Source organism: Coregonus clupeaformis, chromosome 14 (genome assembly GCF_020615455.1).
Source record: "Coregonus clupeaformis isolate EN_2021a chromosome 14, ASM2061545v1, whole genome shotgun sequence".
Taxonomy (NCBI): Eukaryota; Metazoa; Chordata; class Actinopteri; order Salmoniformes; family Salmonidae; genus Coregonus; species Coregonus clupeaformis.
This window is the reverse complement of record NC_059205.1, coordinates 28,036,853-28,056,967: the sequence shown is the minus strand read 5'-3', so window position 1 is coordinate 28,056,967 and position 20,115 is coordinate 28,036,853. Positions and strand designations below refer to the sequence as shown.

At 46.2% G+C, this 20,115-nt stretch overlaps 1 protein-coding gene across 3 annotated transcripts in view; it reads left to right on the top strand.

Moving 5' to 3' along the window:
* Positions 1 to 18,652, top strand: part of LOC121581061 (GREB1-like protein) — an 85,185-nt gene extending 66,533 nt beyond the window's left edge. For all 3 annotated transcript variants that reach the window (XM_045224776.1, XM_041896424.2, XM_045224777.1), the window contains exons 14-33: positions 84 to 212; positions 690 to 824; positions 1,002 to 1,199; positions 1,393 to 1,573; positions 1,847 to 2,030; positions 4,237 to 4,370; positions 6,201 to 6,543; positions 7,194 to 7,309; positions 7,427 to 7,671; positions 7,829 to 8,409; positions 8,748 to 8,853; positions 8,988 to 9,143; positions 9,355 to 9,494; positions 9,841 to 10,002; positions 11,931 to 12,135; positions 15,320 to 15,485; positions 16,655 to 17,024; positions 17,204 to 17,404; positions 17,781 to 17,919; positions 18,248 to 18,652. In XM_045224776.1, coding sequence (XP_045080711.1) covers positions 84 to 212; positions 690 to 824; positions 1,002 to 1,199; positions 1,393 to 1,573; positions 1,847 to 2,030; positions 4,237 to 4,370; positions 6,201 to 6,543; positions 7,194 to 7,309; positions 7,427 to 7,671; positions 7,829 to 8,409; positions 8,748 to 8,853; positions 8,988 to 9,143; positions 9,355 to 9,494; positions 9,841 to 10,002; positions 11,931 to 12,135; positions 15,320 to 15,485; positions 16,655 to 17,024; positions 17,204 to 17,404; positions 17,781 to 17,919; positions 18,248 to 18,411 — 4,055 coding nt within the window. In that variant the 3' untranslated portion in view covers positions 18,412 to 18,652. The remainder of the gene's footprint in view (positions 1 to 83; positions 213 to 689; positions 825 to 1,001; positions 1,200 to 1,392; positions 1,574 to 1,846; positions 2,031 to 4,236; positions 4,371 to 6,200; positions 6,544 to 7,193; positions 7,310 to 7,426; positions 7,672 to 7,828; positions 8,410 to 8,747; positions 8,854 to 8,987; positions 9,144 to 9,354; positions 9,495 to 9,840; positions 10,003 to 11,930; positions 12,136 to 15,319; positions 15,486 to 16,654; positions 17,025 to 17,203; positions 17,405 to 17,780; positions 17,920 to 18,247) is intronic.
* Positions 18,653 to 20,115: the final 1,463 nt, after the last annotated feature.

Here is a 20,115-nt window from a genome sequence, read left to right as displayed (position 1 = left end):
GCGTTTAGCTCTGCGGGCTAACACAGTCTTACAGCGCAAAGGAGACTCGGGCTCGTTCATACTTGTCTGTATGTGTCTTACAGGGAAGTACCAGGCACGAGCGCTAGCCGAGGGGATGCTCACCACCAATGAGTTCCTGAAGGAGATCAGCTACGAGCTCATAACAGGGAAAGTCAGTGTCCTGGCGTCTCACTTCAAAACCACCTCACTAGGTGAGTATAATAGATGCCATGGGACACGACATCAATTGAAAGCACTCAAAGGTCATTTCTACACTATTTTCTCGTTTTGTAAAGGAGGAAACGTAATTATTTAGATAGCCCAATGAATTAATGAATGAAGCTGTGTTACAAAGGCATCAATGACAATGTTTATTTTAGTTTCCGTATGACAACGTAACACCACAATCTAAGTCTCATATTGTGTTTCTGTATCTTTTCCCAATGGCACATATTCACCTTCCTAAATGCCCACTGGCCCATTCCAGTTAGGCAGTCACAGGACTGAAACGAGACACTGTGCCACAAACAGACAGACACATCAATATTTGATGAGTCGATTTTGCTTCTGTATCTGCTGTGTGTGTGTGTGTGTGTGTGTGCGCGCGTTACACATGTGTGTGCTTGTGCGCATGTGTCTGAGTGGCTCTGTCTCTGACTGGTGGTGGTCTGTTATGTTGTTGTTTCCAGGAGACAACCTGGACAAGCAGCTGGTGCGTATCCAGCGGCGACGGAAGGGCCAGGTCATCCAGCCTTTCCAGGGCGATGTCACTGACCACATCCACTCCCATGAGGCAGCCACCATGGTGCCACCCTCCGAGTCAGGTGAGGCACGGCCTCTGTCGGGCCCCTCTTCTGTCCCTTCCTCCTCTTACTGCTGGAGACTCGGATGCTATGAAGCCTCTGTATCAGAATATGGATGGATAGATATGATAATAAGCTACAGTATATACTATATACTTGGCTCTAAGTTTCCAGTATGCGTGTTCCTCCCCCCTCCAGAGCTGCTGAGTGAGGTGTTTCAGATCCACCCTCCCCAGCTCAGTGTAGCTAGGAGCCTGCTCTCCCAGGTGTGCTCCATAGCAGACTCAGGCAGCCAGAGTCTGGACCTGGGACGCTTCTGCAAGGTGGACTTCCTGGTTCTGGTTCCCCCGTCTCACGTCCTGGTGAACCAGACCGCTCAACGCATCCGACAATCAGGTACTCATGAGGGGCAAAGAGGATCAAATTAGAATCGAAAGGCAGCAATAGGCAATACAGTTGGTGAAAAACAATTAATTTCTAGGTGGTTGTCAACAAGAGTCCCATGTCAAGACTATCTCTGCCTTTTTATGAGGTTTCTTAGTTACATGTGTTGGACTTTTTGTAATCTCTTTCTGCCTGTCTCTAAAAGGAGTTCTAGTCGACCTGGGTATAGAGGATGCGTCCTCAGCCCACCAGAGGTCCGACAAGTATGTGGTGCGTCTAGACGGAGAAGTCCACGGCAAGATGGAGGCCTTCATGAGGAAGGTCAAACAGAACCCCTACACCCTGTTTGTCCTCATCCACGACAACTCCCACGTGGACCTGACCAGGTAACACACACACACGCATGTCGAACACACACACACACACACACATTTGAGTATTGAAATTGTGCTGCTGACACTTGGTTCTGACAGATGTGGTAATGAAAACATTGCTATGGTTAGAGGGTATGTCCTCAGCTGCACAGTGTACTGAATAAGAACAGAACAGCCCAAGACAAGACAGAACAAGACAGAGAAGAGCAAAGGCTTCTTTTTAGTAATACATATAGAACAAGTTTCCCCAAGGAAACCTCATTTTTGTTTCCCCTCTATGTATAGTGCCCTGTCCGGTTCGGTGTGCCATGGGGAGCTTCAGGGTCTGGCTGACAGGGTGGTAAACTGCCAGGAGGTCCTGGAGGCTATGAACCTGCTGGTTCTGCAGGTCAGCTGCTTCCCATTCACCCTGCAGACAAGACAGTCCCGCATCAGCGTCCACAATGAGGTGCACTGGCCAGCCAACACAGTGAGTGGCCCTGTGCAGTGGTTCATCTATGCCACCTGGTGGCAGCGATATGGAATTACATTTACATGATTTTAGTCATTCTAATAGACACTTATCAAGCGCAACTTACAGTCTGTCAGCGCATTCAAATAAGGAAGGAAAACAACCACATATAACAATCATTGCAAGTTAAACCTTCTAAATGGCCGCTTTCTGCAAAATCATTGGGGCGGTCGTTCCACCACTGAGGTGTCAAATAGAGATATGTCAGACAGACAGAACCAATGATGTATATAAACTCTGGATTGCTGAAGATATGTATTGGCCATTGAGAGGCTTTGAAGCCACCGTTCGGCCATATTGGCACACCCCGGTAGGAGCAGTCCTCCATAGGAATGAATAGAATTCTACAGTATTTCAACAAAATGTTTCAAGGACAAAATTACATGTATTTAAGTATTTTTTGTTGTAGTGGGGACAGTAACATTAGTAATCTTGAAAAATGATACTTTAAGGAAAATGTTTTTATATATTGTTTTCATTTTTTAAAAATGTTTAGCTCACATAATATAATTTAGAAGTATGCATTAAAACAGATTACCATTTTTTGGGGAGTGCCAAGATGGAGGCACGGTGGCTTCAACACAGCTCCCCCCTATTGGTCATCTAATGTATATATAAATCATTGGTCAGGACATGTAAACTCAGCATAAAAAGAAACGTCCTCTCACTGTCAACTGCGTTTATTTTCAGCATACTTAACATGTGTAAATATGTGTATGAACATAACAAGATTCAACAACTGAGACATAAACTGAACAAGTTACACAGACATGTGACTAACAGAAATTGAATAATGTGTCCCTGAACAAAAGGGGGGTCAAAATCAAAAGTAACAGTCAGTATCTGGTGTGGCCACCGGCTGCATTAAGTACTGCAGTGCATCTCCTCCTCATGGACTGCACCAGATTTGCCAGTTCTTGCTGTGAGATGTTACCCCACTCTTTCACGAAGGCACCTGCAAGTTCCCAGACATTTCTGGGGGGATTGGCCCTAGCCCTAGCCCTCACCCTCCGATCCAACAGGTCCCAGACGTGCTCAATGGGATTGAGATCCGGGCTCTTCGCTGGCCATGGCAGAACACTGACATTCCTGTCTTGCAGGAAATCACTCACAGAACGAGCAGTATGGCTGGTGGCATTGTCATGCTGGAGGGTCATGTCAGGATGAGCCTGCAGGAAGGGTACCACAGCGTTGAGATTGCCTGCAATGACAACAAGCTCAGTCCGATGATGCTGTGACACACCGCACCAGACCATGACGGACCCTCCACCTCCAAATCGATCCCGCTCCAGAGTACAGGCCTCGGTGTAATACTCATTCCTTCGATGATAAACGCGAATCCGACCATCACCCCTGGTGAGACAAAACCACGACTCGTCAGTGAATAGCACTTTTTGCCAGTCCTGTCTGGTCCAGCAACGGTGGGTTTGTGCCCATAGGCGACATTGTTGCCAGTGATGTCTGGTGAGGACCTGCCTTACAACAGGCCTACAAGCCCTCAGTCCAGCCTCTCTCAGTCTATTATGGACAGTCTGAGCACTGATGGAGAGATTGTGCGTTCCTGGTGTAACTCGGGCAGTTGTTGTTGCCATCCTGTACCTGTCCCGCAGGTGTGATGTTCGGTTGTACTGATCCTGTGCAGGTGTTGTTACACATGGTCTGCCACTGCAAGGACGATCAGCTGTCCGTCCTGTCTCCCTGTAGCGCTGTCTTAGGCGTCTCACAGTACAGACATTGCAATATATTGCCCTGGCCACATCTGCAGTCCTCATGCCTCCTTGCAGCATGCCTTAGGCACGTTCACGCAGATGAGCAGGGACCCTGGGCATCTTTCTTTTGGTGTTTTTCAGTCAGTAGAAAGGCCTCTTTAGTGTCCTAAGATTTCATAACTGTGACCTTAATTGCATATCATCTGTATCTTAACGACCGTTCCACACGTGCATGTTCATTAATTGTTTATGGTTCATTGAACAAGCATGGGAAACAGTGTTTAAACCCTTTAAAATGAAGATCTGTGAAGTTATTTGGATTTTTACAAATGATCTTTGAAAGACAGGGTCCTGAAAAAGGGACATTTCTTTTTTTGCTGAGTTTAGATGTAACTAATAGACAGAGAGATCCATTTGCTCAGACAGCAGCTTATGTTCCTGTATTTGACACATAGGGGGAGCTGTCTCTTAAGGAGCTGGTGTACTTTGGCCTGAGGGACTACAGCAGCTCTCTGCAGTGGGGGGTGGCCAGCCCCATCCTGCGCTGTGACGACGCCTTCGAGAAGATGATCAGCACACTGCTGGAGAGGTCAGTCAGTCACTTGGGGTCAGGGTTTAGGGGTCATATAATCTCTAAGGGTGTTTTAACATATAGTCCTCTTCAGTGGAGGCTGGTGGGAGGAGCTATTTGAGGACGGACTCATTGTAATTGCTGGAATGGAATTAATGGAACAGAGTCAATGTGGTTTCCATATGTTTTATGTGTTTGATAACGTTCCATTTATGCCATTCCAGCCATTACAATGAGCCTGTCCTCCTATAGCCCCTCCCACCAGCCTCCAATGGTCCTCTTTAATATAACCTTTCTCAGTCCTCTTTAAAGTGAACTCTGGGGTAAAAAAAAAAAAGCGAAAGAACTCAGTTCTCTTTGTATTCACACTGCCCTTGCCTTTGAATGAGGGCATCTGGACCTTTTGCCAGTTCACTTATTTTGTGGTCCGAGTCCTCTTTACATTGTTATGTTTTCAAACATTCACTCAATGCACTCTGGGTTTTTATAGAGTGCAGGACAAGCCATTCCATCAGAATGTGTTACCGGACAGCTAGATATACCTACTTACATTTAGGAAACGAATAGATTGCATTTAGTTAAAAGGTGAGACATAATAATTGCAATCAGAAGATAATATTAACATGTAAATATTATGGGTAACATAATAAATAGCAGAAGAATAACTGCAGATTAAATCATGATGTAATTGAAAATTGGACCCAAGGGTGTCAAACTCAATCCATGACGGCCTGGTGTCTGCTGGTTTTTGGGTTTTCCTTTCAATTAAGACCTAGTGAACCATGTAAGGGGAGTTCCTTACTAATTAGTGACCTTAATTCGTCAATCAAGTACAAGGGAGGAGCGAAAACCCGCTGACACTCGGTCCTCCATGGAATGAGTTTGACACGTGTTGTAGTTAGGCTACTGCCCCTTTAAGAGCTAGAATTGATTTTGTACCCTATGTTGTGATTCTCACTAAATATGTTGTCTTCTCACACTATTCAAACACCACAATCGAATTAACAGCTTATGAAGCTCTCTTAGCCTTAAGATCACATATTGCAAACAAATAATCTTGAACTAAAAACTCGCTAATCAATATCCAAAAACAGTACATGTTTTTTCCGCAAACCTGCACATCATCATCTTCTCTCTTTTGTGGCACCAATGTCATGGTTATGGCATGGGAAATGTTGCAATAGTCTAATGCAGGGTTACTCAACTCTTACACTACGAGGTCCGAAGCCTGCTCATTTTCTGTTCTACCTGATAATTAATTGCACACACCTGGTGTCCCAGGTCTAAATCAGTCCCTGATTAGAGAGGAACCATAAAAAAATGCAGTGGAACTGGCTTCGAGGTCCAAAGTTGAGTTTGAGGGGTCTAGTGTGTGGTGCGGGAATAATGACAAGCTAACCTAGGGAGCTTTGTGTTCACATTGCCCTAAAAAAGGGAACTAGACTGCGAAATTCAAGCAAACCTAACTCAGACCACCTTTCGAGATGGTGTCAGTTCGGTTTACTTCAGGGGTCTGAGTTCGTTTGGAGTGTTCACACTGCACAAAAAATTAAGCGAACCACACTGAGTTCACAAAAATTGTCTGAAAGGGACCAAGTGTGAAAACACCCTAAGGAGATTTAGGGACAAGTTTAAGGCTGATAGGCATGGCCTCTTTTCCTCTCTCTCACACACTCTGTGTCATAAAAGTCAAACATATTGCTACAAAATGTATGGATAATTTCGTTTCAGGATTGTCAGAAAGCCCATGCTTGACCAGCTCCCCAAAAAGCTGCTAAACCAGTTCACCTGGACACCAAACCTGCCTTAATACAACTAACACCACCACCTCTCCTCTCCCGGTTGCAGACACCCCCACCTACACAGCATGGTGATCAGGAGCTACCTGTTGATCCAGCAGTACACGGAAGCCATGATGGCTCTAACCTCCTCACCTTCACTACGGGACCACATCACCCCAGAGACCCTGGCCATGGTGGAGGATCTGATCAGTGCCCCGGGCCGGGAGGGGACCAGGGGCCGGGGCCACATGCTGCTGGTCCGGGTGCCCTCTCTGCAGCTGGCCATGCTGGCCCGGGAGCGCCTGGAGGACGTCAGGGACAAGCTGGGTCTTCAGTTCTGCTTCGCCGTGCTGCTGGGGAGCCCTGCCGCCGAGCTCAGCCTTCCACGACACTTCGCTAACCGACTCAGGGTGAGACGTGAGGGCAGGGTGGCCAATTTGGATCTGCCTATTCTTACATCTTAAAGGCCCAGTGCAATCAAAAATGCGATTTTCCTGTGTTTTATATGTATTTCCACACTATGAGGTTGGAATAATACTGTGAATTGTGAAAATTATGATAATGCCCTTTTAGTGAAAGAGCTGTTTGAAAAGACCGCCTGAAATTTCAGCCTGTTTTGGTGGGATGGAGTTTTGGCCTGCCTGGAGACATCAGTTAGTTAATAGCCCAATAAGAAAGACAATTCCAAACCTCTCTGCCAATAACAGCTAGTTTTCAGTTTTCCCCTCCCCACTCCCAGACAGTCCTAGCAAAATTCTTGCTTGAGAAATTGCTCTTTGCTAAGAAGCTATATATATTTTTTGGGACCATTTTTAATTGAAAACAATCACAGTAAGGCACTTAATTGTTATCCAGAAATGATTTGACCTTTAACATTGGACCTTTAACACCAACTCTCTCTATGAAAGAAGTGGTTTCCTGAAGATGTCTTAAAAAAATGTCCTCATGTCAAGGGCCCACCCACTTTCATCAAAGACTGAGAAATTGGGTAAATTAGGATCATAATAACTTGGTTTTCATTTGGCTCCTAAACATTTCTAATTGTGTGTTGTTTCTGCAGGCCTGGCGGGGCTGTGAAAGTGAAGACTGGGTCCCTCACACCTATGAGGATCTGGAGGGTCTTCCCTGCATTGTCATCCTCACTGGAAAAGACCCTCTAGGAGAAACCTTTCCAAGGTAGTACTGACATGACAGCATCTATATCTACCTAGCCATAGAAGGTGCATCCTCTATTGGATTGACTTTGTAGAATCGATGAATCCCCCACCTCACCTTTATATCTTTCCCCCTTAGGTCCCTGAAGTACTGTGACCTGCGTCTGATCGACTCCAGCTACCTGACGCGTACGGCCCTGGAGCAGGAGGTGGGTCTGGCCTGCTCCTACGTGTCCCTGGGGTTGGTAAAGGAGCCCTGCAGGTCCATGGCCCCCAGGGACCCAGAGACAGATAAGACCAGCGGCCCCCAGGATCCAGACCTAGAGCTGCACATGGACCTGGAGAGGCCCCAGAGCAACGGCAGCGTTGCTACCAAAGGCTCCGGTAGGTACCTGGACAAAAGAGACCCCACATGTTTAGGAAATGGTGACGAGACGATTGTTTATAGGGTTTAGGATACTGTGTAGTGATGGTGTTACAGTTGTGTTTATGAAATCATTTTGAAATACTGTTCTGAGTCTGAACTCTCTCCCTTCCACAGGTTCTCTGGCAGAGAACAGGGTCAGCTCCTCTGACATCCCTGACTCCTCCCAGAAGCCTTCCACCTCCTCCTGCCACCCCGGAGGCAAGGCGGGCAGCATCATGATGGAAGAAGGGACAGGTCCGGGCACGACCTCATCCTCCCCCCGCCGGGTCAAACAGGAGTGTGACTCCCTGGGCAGTGCCACCCCCCGCCCCTCCAACGCCCCTCCCTCCTTCTGCTCCTCCTCCTCCTCTTCCTCCTCCCCCTCCTCCTCTTCGACCCAGCACCCCAGCCAGTCTACGCAATGCGGCCGCGGCAGCAAGTCGCCTCGGGTCTCTCCCCGGACTGTCATCCTGTCGCGAGCGGCCTACAACCTCCTGGCAGGAGAATCAGGGAGCCAGCTGAGCTCCTTCTCCCTGCTGCCTCACGCCGATGTGGGCTGGAGCAGCCCACTGAGGCCCCTCTTCACCCCTAACTTACAAGGGTCAGAGCAGAGCCTCTTCTACAGACAGTGGACCGTAGCCAGGCAGCACCATGCCGACCACGAGGCCCCCCCGGGGCCACACCCACGACGCCTGCTGCTCAGCGGACCCCCACAGGTTAGAGACCATACAGATATTTATATATCACCTCTTGTCTATATCAATGACAGCTTCTTTCCTATAAGCCATGCATCGTATTCTAGAGCTGCATGCTGATATTAATTTTCCTCACTTATGAGGGATAAGTGAGGCCCTGGAGATAACTAGCACTATTCAACCAAGAGAATATCGACCTAGTTGTATGGAGTCTTAAGAGGCAATTGTGTATAATGACGGTATTCGAATGAATACCACATATTGAGTGGCAATGTCTGCATGCAATGTCAAAGAGTGTCAGTGGTAAAAAACAGATAGGTTGTAATCAGTTGAATAACTCTGTTTTGTCTCTCTGATAGGTGGGGAAGACAGGTGCCTACCTGCAGTTTCTACGCATCCTGTTCCGCATGTTGATTCGACTGCTTGAGGTGGATGTGTATGATGAAGAGGAGGAGCTGGAGGAAGGTGAGGAGAGCAGGATCTTCTAGTTAATATGTTCTTTATCTGTCTGTTTCTCTCTCTCTCATTTTCTCTCATACTGTCTTAGTCTAGAAACTGAAGCTGATGTCAATGTATGTTGATGTATTATTATTTTCTAGCGATGACGGATATGTCCGAGGCCACACCCCCAGCCAGCACCCAGTGGCCAGACATCGAGGAGATCCGCAAACTGCCCTTCGACCTCTTCCCCAGAGATCCTAAATTCAGAAGGGCCAGCGCTGTTTACACTGACAAGATGCAAAAGGGCTTGAAAGGTCAGCAGAAATAAACTCTTATTCACGTCCCTGTCATTGTAGGAGGAAGCTCCCTTTGTTTCACTGATTCAGGGTCAGATATTGGTGCACCTTCTACCGCAACTTCTACCTCAAGCATGACTGTCTATGTATATTGATTTGTCATCTGTGTGAATCTTAAACAGCTTTGTCTCATAGCATGTGGGTATAACTGTAATTTTTGTCCATGCAGATCCTAAACTGGAAGGAGAGAGCAAAATGCCTGTGAAGAGGGAAACGGTGTCGATACGGCTGAGTATGTTCGCAGCCCACAATGCATTTCACCATTGTGAGCAGTGTCACCATTACTGTGAAGCCAGCCCAGCCACACAGGTGAGTGCACAGGGAGGGAACAGAGCCATGTACAGTATTTATATCAACATATATGGCTCTGGGAAGGAAGAGGTAGCTTTGTTTGTCATTCTGAAGAGATAATTTGTCTCAAGGGAGAACTTGATTTATTGGCTTAACTAACAGATCACCTGCGTCAACTATTGCTGTGTCATTTGGTCTCAAACCCCCTTCTCCCCCATTTCTAAACCTATAGAAAAACGACCGCCCAACTTGTAGAAAGACTGGTGTGCTCAGCGGTTCAGCCTTTTGTGCTGAGCCGTGTGCTGAGTGGTGCAGCTCTGTCTGTGCTGGAAGTGTACATGTGTGTTGTTGTGTTTGTGTTCAGCTGTCAGAGTGCACCTTCCACGCCTTCACGTTCTGCTCTTCCATGCTGGGAGAGGAGGTTCAGCTTCACTTCATCATCCCCAAGGCCAAGGAGAAGCACTTTGTCTTCAGCCAGCAGGGAAGCCACCTGGAGAGCATGAGGCTGCCCCTCGTCTCTGCTAAGGTAAATGGTGATGGGGGAAATCAGTGGGGATTGGGGAACACCTTGAGACTGCCCTCGAGTTCTAAGAATGTTGTGCCCAAGATGAATATCATCAATAGTGACAAGAAATATTCTCATCCTTCAGCTTCTGTAATCAGTAGTGCATTCTAAACTCAGCAAAAAAAGAAACATCCCTTTTTCAGGACCCTGTCTTTCAAAGATAATTCGTAAAAATCTAAATAACTTCACAGATCTTCATTGTAAAGGGTTTAAACACTGTTTCCCATGCTTGTTCAATGAACCATAAACATTTAATGAACATGCACCTGTGGAACGGTTGTTAAGACACTAACAGCTTACAGACGGTAGGCAATTAAGGTCACAGTTATGAAAACTTAGGACACTAAAGAGGCTTTTCTACTGACTTTGAAAAACACCAAAAAAAAGATGCCCAGGGTCCCTGCTCATCTGCGTGAACGTGCCTTAGGCATGCTGCAAGGAGGCATGAGGACTGCAGATGTGGCCAGGGCAATACATTGCAATGTCCGTACTGTGAGACACCTAAGACAGCGCTACAGGGAGACAGGATGGACAGCTGATCGTCCTCGCAGTGGCATACCACGTGTAAAAACACCTGCACAGGATCGGTACATCCAAACATCACACCTGCGGGACAAGTACAGGATGGCAACAACAACTGCCCGAGTTACACCAGGAACACACAACCCCTCCATCAGTGCTCAGACTGTCCGCAATAGGCTGAGAGAGGCTGGACTGAGGGCTTGTAGGCCTGTTGTAAGGCAGGTCCTCACCAGACATCACCAGCAACAATGTCGCCTATTGGCACAAACCCACCGTCACTGGACCAGACAGGACTGGCAAAAAGTGCTCTTCACTGACGAGTAGTGGTTTTGTCTCACCAGTGGTGATGGTCGGATTCGCGTTTATCGTCGAAGGAATGAGCGTTACACAGAGGCCTGTACTCTGGAGCGGGATCGATTTGGAGGTGGAGGGTCTGTCATGGTCTGGGGCGGTGTGTCACAGCATCATCGGACTGAGCTTGTTGTCATTGCAGGCAATCTCAACGCTGTGCGTTACAAGACATCCTCCTCCCTCATGTGGTGCCTTTCCTGCAGGCTCATCCTGACATGACCCTCCAGCATGACAATGCCACCAGCCATACTGCTCGTTCTGTGCGTGATTTCCTGCAAGACAGGAATGTCAGTGTTCTGCCATGGCCAGCAAAGAGCCCAGATCTCAATCCCATTGAGCACGTATGGGACTTGTTGGATCGGAGGGTTAGGGCTAGGACTAGGGCCATTCCCCCCCAGAAATGTCCGGGAACTTGCAGGTGCCTTGGTGGAAGAGTGGGGTAACATCTCACAGCAAGACCTGGCAAATCTGGTGCAAATCTGGTGCAGTCCATAAGGAGGAGATGCACTGCAGTACTTAATGCTGGTGGCCATCCCAGATACTGACTGTTACTTTTGATTTTGACCCCCCCTTTGTTCAGGGACACATTATTCAATTTCTGTTAGTCACATGTCTGTGGAACTTGTTCAGTTTATGCCTCAGTTGTTGAATCTTCTTATGTTCATACACATATTTACACATGTTAAGTTTGCTGAAAATAAACGCAGTTGACAGTGAGAGGACATTTCTTTTTTTGCTGAGTCTATTTGCTGAAATGAAATCGTACCATAAGCAACACATAATCAACACAGACACTCACACCACATGTCACACACAGAGTGAACTATGCACTTATGTGTCTCTCGTTTGCTCACTTTAGTTGTTTGATGCTACTGGTGCCCTGGGCCATAGCCTAGTGGAACCAGCCTGATCTTGCCATAGCTCAGCTCAGCGGTCAGTCTGCTTGATCAGGCTACCTGCACCCTAGCCTGCTGCACTATGCATCTTTAACTATAGCTCTCCTTCTTCCATCCCAGGACCCCAGTCTGTTGAAAAGTCCCATCTTCACCCCGACCACGGGGCGCCAGGAGCACGGCCTTCTCAACATCTTTCACGCCATGGAGGGCACCGCCCACCTCCACATCCTAGTGGTCAAGCAGTATGAGATGCACCACTACAGGAAATACTGGCCCAACCACATCCTGCTGGTGCTGCCTGCCATGTTCAACAGCGCCGGAGTTGGTGAGTGTCTGGGCTCTTGGGTAAAGTTTTCCCCTAGGTACAGATCTAGGATCAGCTTCTGCTCCCCCAATCCTAACCGTAACCATTAGTGGGGAAAATACAAAACTGACCAGTCAATCAGTCATTTAGATAGGTTAACTCATTTTATTGGTCGAGTTCTGTGATCCTCAACTCTGCTTGGAAAGTTGCAGTACTATAGGTTTTTGTCCCAGCATATCGCTCAATAAGGTGTTTCACTGCTGAGCGGTAACATTGAGGACCATAGTCATTTGTGATGAAACAAAGAAACCATAGAGTTGCCTTGCAAAGTATAAACTATTTTTAGGCATTGCTTTATTTATACACTAATGTATTTTACATTGTTAGTTTGTCCAGTAGCTTATCTCTCTCTGATGATAATGATGCATCTACAGCAGTCTGTGTGAACTTCAAGAGACATACTGTATCTATATTACCATAAGCATGTTTGGACACATAACTGTAGTAGGTACGTGAGATTTGAATATGGCAGGAACCAAAAGGGAAGGGCCTGGTCAATGAGAACACCAGCAGGCCAGTAGTCTGATGTATGGATCTACCGTTTAGGTGTATAGTCTTTATGGATGGACCAATAGTGTTGCAGCACTACAAGCACATGCCAGGTGCAGCAATAGGGGCATTAGGTAAAGGCTGAAAGGACAGGACAATTTAGCAGGTGAGAGAACCAATAAAGTAATACTTGGAGTTCAGGTCAAAGCTATTGTGTTCAGACTGTTGTTGGAGTTGAAGCTCTGTGGTAGAGTTCTTGGGTTGGTGGTTGGCAGTGGTGATTTTAGCATGTAAATCTTGGTGGGGCAAACACAACATAACACTAAACAATACATTAATTGCACTAAAACGGTGACAAACGGTACCCACAAACTGTTAGGCCCTACATAAAGATGTCCCAACAGCAGAGTCCCAACAGCAGTCCCAACACCTTACCACTGCTACACCTGGCTATCAGCGGAGCCTTGTCTGGCAGTGAAACAGTTCATTCAGCCTCATTTACTGCCTTTAAAAAAACATAGCTGATATGGCTGACTTGCTTAAACAAATGTGGTTTCTACTGACAATTGAGATGTACAAACTATGGCATAAGGGGACGACGAGCGGAGAAAAGGCAATCCGTAATTTCGATTAAGACATTAATGAGCGAGCTAGGACGGACGTAGTCAATATAACTATTTTTTCAGCACTTTTGAAATGTACAGCGACAGAATTCAGAACATGGGCCGTTCTTACAGTGTTCCCCCTGTACACCAAGTCAGAATCGTAGGATAAATAAACGGGGCATATATAAGCAGACAATGAAAGCTCTTACAATATTCGATGATGACATTTCTCTAAAACAGGCTATAGGCTACATGTGCACCACCAAGTCAGAACAGTAGGCAAAATTATGAGGGGAAAAGTGACCAAATTATTAAGGTGAGGCACATGGGCTCCTTACAGCTTACTACACAACATACACTTAGTATTACTTTCTTATCTGCAGACAGTATACATATCTCCCTGGCATATTACATCATTTATGCAGCAGCATAAAAAATACAAAACTGACCAGTCAATTTGGACTCACCTTGTTGTGCTGTGCTATGCTCACTTGAACAGGAAGGTGGCGCGGCGGTCCTTCGTGGGCAAATTTTGTCATCAAAGTCTGGCTTTCTCTGGATTTATTGTGCTTTCAAGACAACTGGGAACTCTGAAAAAAACAAGGTTGAATCATGATTACGTCCTCTTGAAAGAGACCAGAGTTCCCGACTTGCGAGTCTGAGTTGGATGACCGTTCAAAATGTATTTTCCCAGTTGGAGCTTGTTTTTTTCAGAGTTCCTAGTTGTCTTGAACTCACTGAAGTCAGATATCCCCGTTTCAAGTTTCCAGTTGTTTTGAGCATGGCAAAAGTCATGCTGGATTGACAGCATGGCCAATGTTGAATGTTTATCCTTTTAAGCTTGGAAAGAGACCCTTAAAACCAGACTTGGGACCACACACCCACTCCACTGAATAGCTGGCTAGTGATTGCTTTGCAATGCTTGCAGTTAGCCACTGATTCCTTCCAAACCACTCATTGTTGAATTTGTGATTTCCAACGTGTTATGTAATGTTTATGGCCGATGAGCACCGATACGTTTTATCTATAATTTATCTTCATTACTTCTCTTCATATGACAAGGATTGAAAAGGATTTGCCAGTAGATTGTCGACTTGATTCATGATGATGACTGCTAGCTTGCTAGCTAAGATTTTGAAAGTATGATGTTGACATGATCAGTCCAATCAAAGCTACTGTAGATATAGCGTGATTTGACCTCATTTTATCTGTGGCCAATGACCTTGAGCCTTCTTGGATGGGCACTTCTAATGTAACTCTATGGCAGCACCCAAGGGGCTTGAATTTTCGAGCTCTAGCCTTAGATTTTGCGGTGACGTAGTGTCCCCCATGAGTGACAGAACACTGAGCCAATCACGGCGCAACTAGAGAACATTACCAACCCCTACGCTCTGTATTTTCCGCTGGCTGCCCCAATACCACAGAAAGCACTGAGCTAGGCTGAAACACCTGCATTCTGGAGCAGCCTTACTCAAGAAAGCAAAAAAGAGACCAAGTTTGGATGCGGCTGTACTAACTCAAAGATTGTAAAACATTTTACATTGTTTGCAAACTGATATATGACACGTATTAATGCCAAAATAACTGACTATGAAGTTTTCCAATATAATAATCGTAGTTTTTTTGTATAATTAGTGTATTATTTTTGCTAAACAGGTGGGGCTCAAAACCCCACCTGCCCTGAATGATGGATCGCCACTGGTGGTTGGCTAATATTTTTCTGCGGTGACCATACAAGTTGTGACTATAGCCCACATAAAGCTGTTGGAATTGACATTGGTCATAACTAGACACCAGACTTTTTCCTGGTCAGGTCATGTGGTTAGGCAAATAAATAAAATATCAGTGGGTCTCCACCATCCTATATACTGTATCATTATGGTTATTATGGGGCGGCATCGCATTAGGGAACTAGTGTGTCTCAAATGGCACCCTATTCTCTGTATAGTGCACTACTTTTGACCAGAGCACTAAATTGGGAATAGAGTGCCATTTGGGATACAACCACTGTCAGTAACATAGCAGTAACATTACTGTTGTATCTGTACCAGGGGCGGCTCGTTTCATGATCAAGGAGCTGTCGTACCACAACCTGGAGCTGGAGAGGAACCGTCTGGAGGAGCAGGGGGTCAAGAGGCAGGACGTCTGGCCCTTTATAGTAATGATGGATGACTCCTGTGTGCTCTGGAACGCACACCAACCCCAGGACAGCAGCAGGTATGGGTTACAACAGACCCAGCAAACCAAAATAGGTTCTGTGAACATTCCTAGAACATTAATCAGGTTGCCACAAAAGTTCTAATACATTTACATTTACATCATTTAGCAGACGCTCTTATCCAGAGCGACTTACAAATTGGTGCATTCAACTTATGATAGCCAGTGGGACAACCACCTTTTAAAAAATAATAATGTTTTATGGGGGGTGGGGGAAGAAGGATTACTTTATATTATTCCAGGTATTCCTTAAAGAGGTAGGGTTTCAAGTGTCTCTGGAAGGTGGTCAGTGACTCCGCTGTCCTGGCGTCGTGGGGGAGCTTGTTCCACCATTGGGGTGCCAGAGCAGCGAATAGCTTTGACTGGGCTGAGCGGGAACTGTGCTTCCGTAGAGGTAGGGGAGCTAGCAGGCCAGAGCTGGATGAACGTAGTGGTGTAGGGTCTGATCAGAGCCTGAAGGTAAGGAGGTGCCGTTCCCCTCACAGCTCCGTAGGCAAGCACCATGGTCTTGTATTAGATGCGAGCCTCAACTGGAAGCCAGTGGAGTGTGCGGAGGAGCGGGGTGACATGAGAGAACTTGGGAAGGTTGAACACCAGACGGGCTGCAGCGTTCTGGATAAATAACACAAAAACTGTCCAGTTGTGCTGATTATTATACAATGTTTGTATAAAACATTCACCTGATGTTGCAAGAACGTTCCCAGAACACATTTTGTTATTACATTACCTGGATACCAAATAAGAACCTTAGGGGAATGTTCTGTAGTGGTTGTTACAGATGTTGTGCACGACATTTTAGTTAATGTTCCGATAACATTCCAAGGATATTTCATTTTAACATTTTCTGAAAAAAAGAAACATTTTATTATGAAAAACATTTTTTGAATGCTTTTGTGATGTTATCATCCTAATCTAAGATAAAGCCCTAACTTAATGGGAATGTTAGCTAATGTCTTGGGAATGTTCCTGGTTTGCTGGGGAAACTGGCACACTGACACACGCAGGCACAAACGCACGCACTCTCACAAAAACAACCCCAAAACACCCAGATTATTGGTCCATGACTATCTATCAGCAATTAATTCTCAGAAAGAACTGTATTATATCTGGACTACTCTATCAACAACCATACTAATATCTGTCTACCCACTCTTCCCTGTCTCCCTCAGTGATATGGCAGACACTGGGCCCAGTCTGACCAACGTGTCTTTAAAGACTGTGCTGCAGCACATGGAGGCCACTCCTAAGATCTCCCTCTACGCCATGTGTGGCGCCCGCAAGTGGAGCAGTGCCCTGGCCCGCCGCCTGCCAGCCCTGCCCTTCTCCCGATGCCACCTTCACGACTTTGTCATGCTCAACATTGAGCTGACGCAGAACGTCCAGTACGACCTCAACAGGTACAGTTGTGAGGAGGTGGACTTCAACCTGAGAGCTAACAGCAGTGGTCTGCTGCTCTGTCGCTTCAACCACTTCAGCTTGATGAAGAAACAAATTCCCTTTGGAGGACACAAGGACTTCCTGGTCAAACCCAAACTCATGGTGAGTGTCCTGGCTCCTCCTTTTTCTACCTCATCTCCTTGTCTGAGAGATATATTGCGTGTGTGTTTGCCTGTGTGTGCGTGCGTGCATGCGTGTGTGCGTGCGTATGCGTGTACGTGTGCATGTGTCTGAAACACAGTCAGTCAGTCATCCTAACCCCTACCCTGCTCCCCCTCTAGGTGATGGAGAACCCAACACCCATCAGCCCGCCCCAGTATATCTGTGCCCCAGACAGTGAACACACCCTCCTGGCCGCCCCGGCTCAGTTCCTCCTGGAGAAGTTTCTCCAGAGCTGCAGCCACAGACTGTTCCCCAAGGCAGTACAGAACAGTAGCAACCCCGTGCTGTCCATAGACAGCTACCTCAACATAGGCCCTGAGGTAAGATCCAACCCCTAGACAGCTACCTCAACATAAGCCCTGAGGTAAGATCCAACCCATAGACAGCTACCTCAACATAAGCCCTGAGGTAAGATCCATAGACAGCCTATGTACCTCAACATAGGCCCTGAAGTAAGCAGCAACCCAGTGCTCGACAGCTACCTCAACATAGGCTTACCATGAGGTACGAGCTGAGCAAGTCTGGTGGAGAGCATGTGAAAATCTTGAGATACATGTATTTTCTGCAAAATAGATTTATGAAAAATGTTTTAATCAAGTGCAGGTTTATTGTGAGAACAGATCCCACAAACTGTTTCCATGATAAAAAGTAATGACTGAGATGGTGGAGATGTGACTGCGCTTTCTGCATCCCCAGGTGTCAGTGTGCTACGTCAGCTCCAGACCACACTCCATTAACCTGGACCACCAGGGTCTGGTCTTCAGTGGCCTGCTGCTCTACCTGTGTGACTCCTTTGTCGTCTCTGGCCTCCTCAAAAAGTTCAGCTTCCTCAAAGGTAACTAATGCTACTTCAATGTTGTTGTTTTTTAGTCCTTATGTGAAGTTAAGTGTAACCTCATCCTGAGTTGCGAAACCATAAAAAAATATTAGGAAGACAATGTAATATATGTGAAGCCAAGGGTTATTCATCTCCAATTAAATTAACTTGATCAATGCCACTTTTCTGATTTGTTCTCTGACCTCTGACTATGATGTTTTCCAATATAAACCTCCCATGACATATGTTACACTGAGCCATATAGCAATAAATGCATATATAGTAGGAAAACCATAGCACCTTTTTGATTGGTTCCCTGACCTATGGCCTCTGACCCTGTCCATAGGTGCCACGTTGTGTGTGATCTGCCAGGACCGTAACTCTCTGCGTCAGACAATCGTGCGGCTGGAGCTGGAGGACAAGTGGCAGTTTCGTCTGCGGGATGAGTTCCAGACGGCCAACTGCAGCGAGGACCGGCCCCTCTACTTTCTCACAGGACGCCATGTTTGACCCTGAGACTGCTGCCAGACCTGCCCAACCGCCCTCCTGTCCCATCCACCCTAACCACTGATCTCAGACCAGTTAACAATCATGACGATTCCCTGTCTGTTAGAGGATACAACCACTGTTCTCAGATCTGTTTAGCTGACCTCCTGTCAGACACTAATCAAACAGGAGTATAACATTACATTTACATTTAAGTCATTTAGCAGACATTACAGTTAGTGACTTACAGTTAGTGCATACATTACTTTATTTTTATCTTTTTTATACCCCCCGTGGGAATCGAACCCACAACCCTGGCGTTGCAAACGCCATGCTCTACAAACTGAGCTACATCCCCTGCAGGCCATTCCCTCCCCTACCCTAGACGACGCTGGGCCAATTGTGCGCCGCCCCATGGGTCTCCCGGTCGCGGCCGGCTACGACAGAGCCTGGATTCGAACCAGGATCTCTAGTGGCACAGCTAGCACTGCGATGCAGTGCCTTAGACCACTGTGCCACTCGGGAGACATCTGTTCTCAGACCAGTTAACAATCACAATTATGTAAGGAGATCAGAGAGAAGTATTGGGGCACATCAAGGCCAAAGTGTCCAGGAAATGGACAAGTGGCCATCATCAATGTGGATGTGATGACTTCTCCTTCTACAGTACATGCTCCTCCACCACGCTGCACTATGTTTGGAACAGAAGTGGTTGGCCAGTGAGTGTTAACTCAGGCTTGTGTTGGGGTCTGACCCTAATCTGAGCCTGTTTAAAATTCAAAGACTTTACTGTGCAAAAATCGCCGTTATTAATGAACATTTGTATTTGTTGATGTATTTCTTTCTGCAAAAAGAGACTCTCATCATTGATAATGGGACTTATTCAAAGATTGTAAACGTAGAGCTGTGGCAAACGCAGTTCTCGTTGGGATGCCCCGTCATAGACATACGCTTTATCTCAGGGTTGTTGACGTGAGAGGCAACAACGAGTTGCCCGTCACTAAAGGCAAACTACTACTTTTCTTTCTCGCCTTCAGTGTCAAGTGTTGTAACCTATTACCCATTGTAATGTTGTTGATACCCCTGATATGATATGACCCACAAAATACATCCACATCTGCACCTTGCCCATAACCTCCTCTATTCTCCCCTTCGACTGTCTGCCTATTTCAGAAGAACACTCAAAAAGAAATCCCACTCCGTTTTTAGATTACTAGAGTACATATTATAGATTCTGGAGTGTATTAGAATTCTATCATCACATTAATGACCTGATGGTCTAGTATATCAATTTCTATGCTGATCAGTCAGGGAAAAAGCTTCTAGTTGATATCTGAGCCACTGTGTAGTGTACTGTCCTGTCCAGTTACATTTGACTGGCAAGCCACTGCAAGGGACCCTGTTGCTCTTGTGCCTTCATATTGCAACATGTTGTCCCTAACTAAACTGTTCCTATGACATTGTCTTTTTGATAATCTAACTGAGCCAATCAAATGGAGCGAGGGAGAGCAGGAAGAGACCTGTTGACCAATCAGTTAGCTCTAAAGACCTGATGCTCAGTTAGAAAGTAGAATTATATTTCATGTTATGTGGATGATGCATATATCCCAGTAGCTCCCACTACTAGATAAGGATATAATAGAAAGAGCAAACCTTCACTGCCACCTCTATCTATCTTGCTATTGACTGTGCCTGTGGTCTTGTTTCTTATTGTAATATTACTCAGTG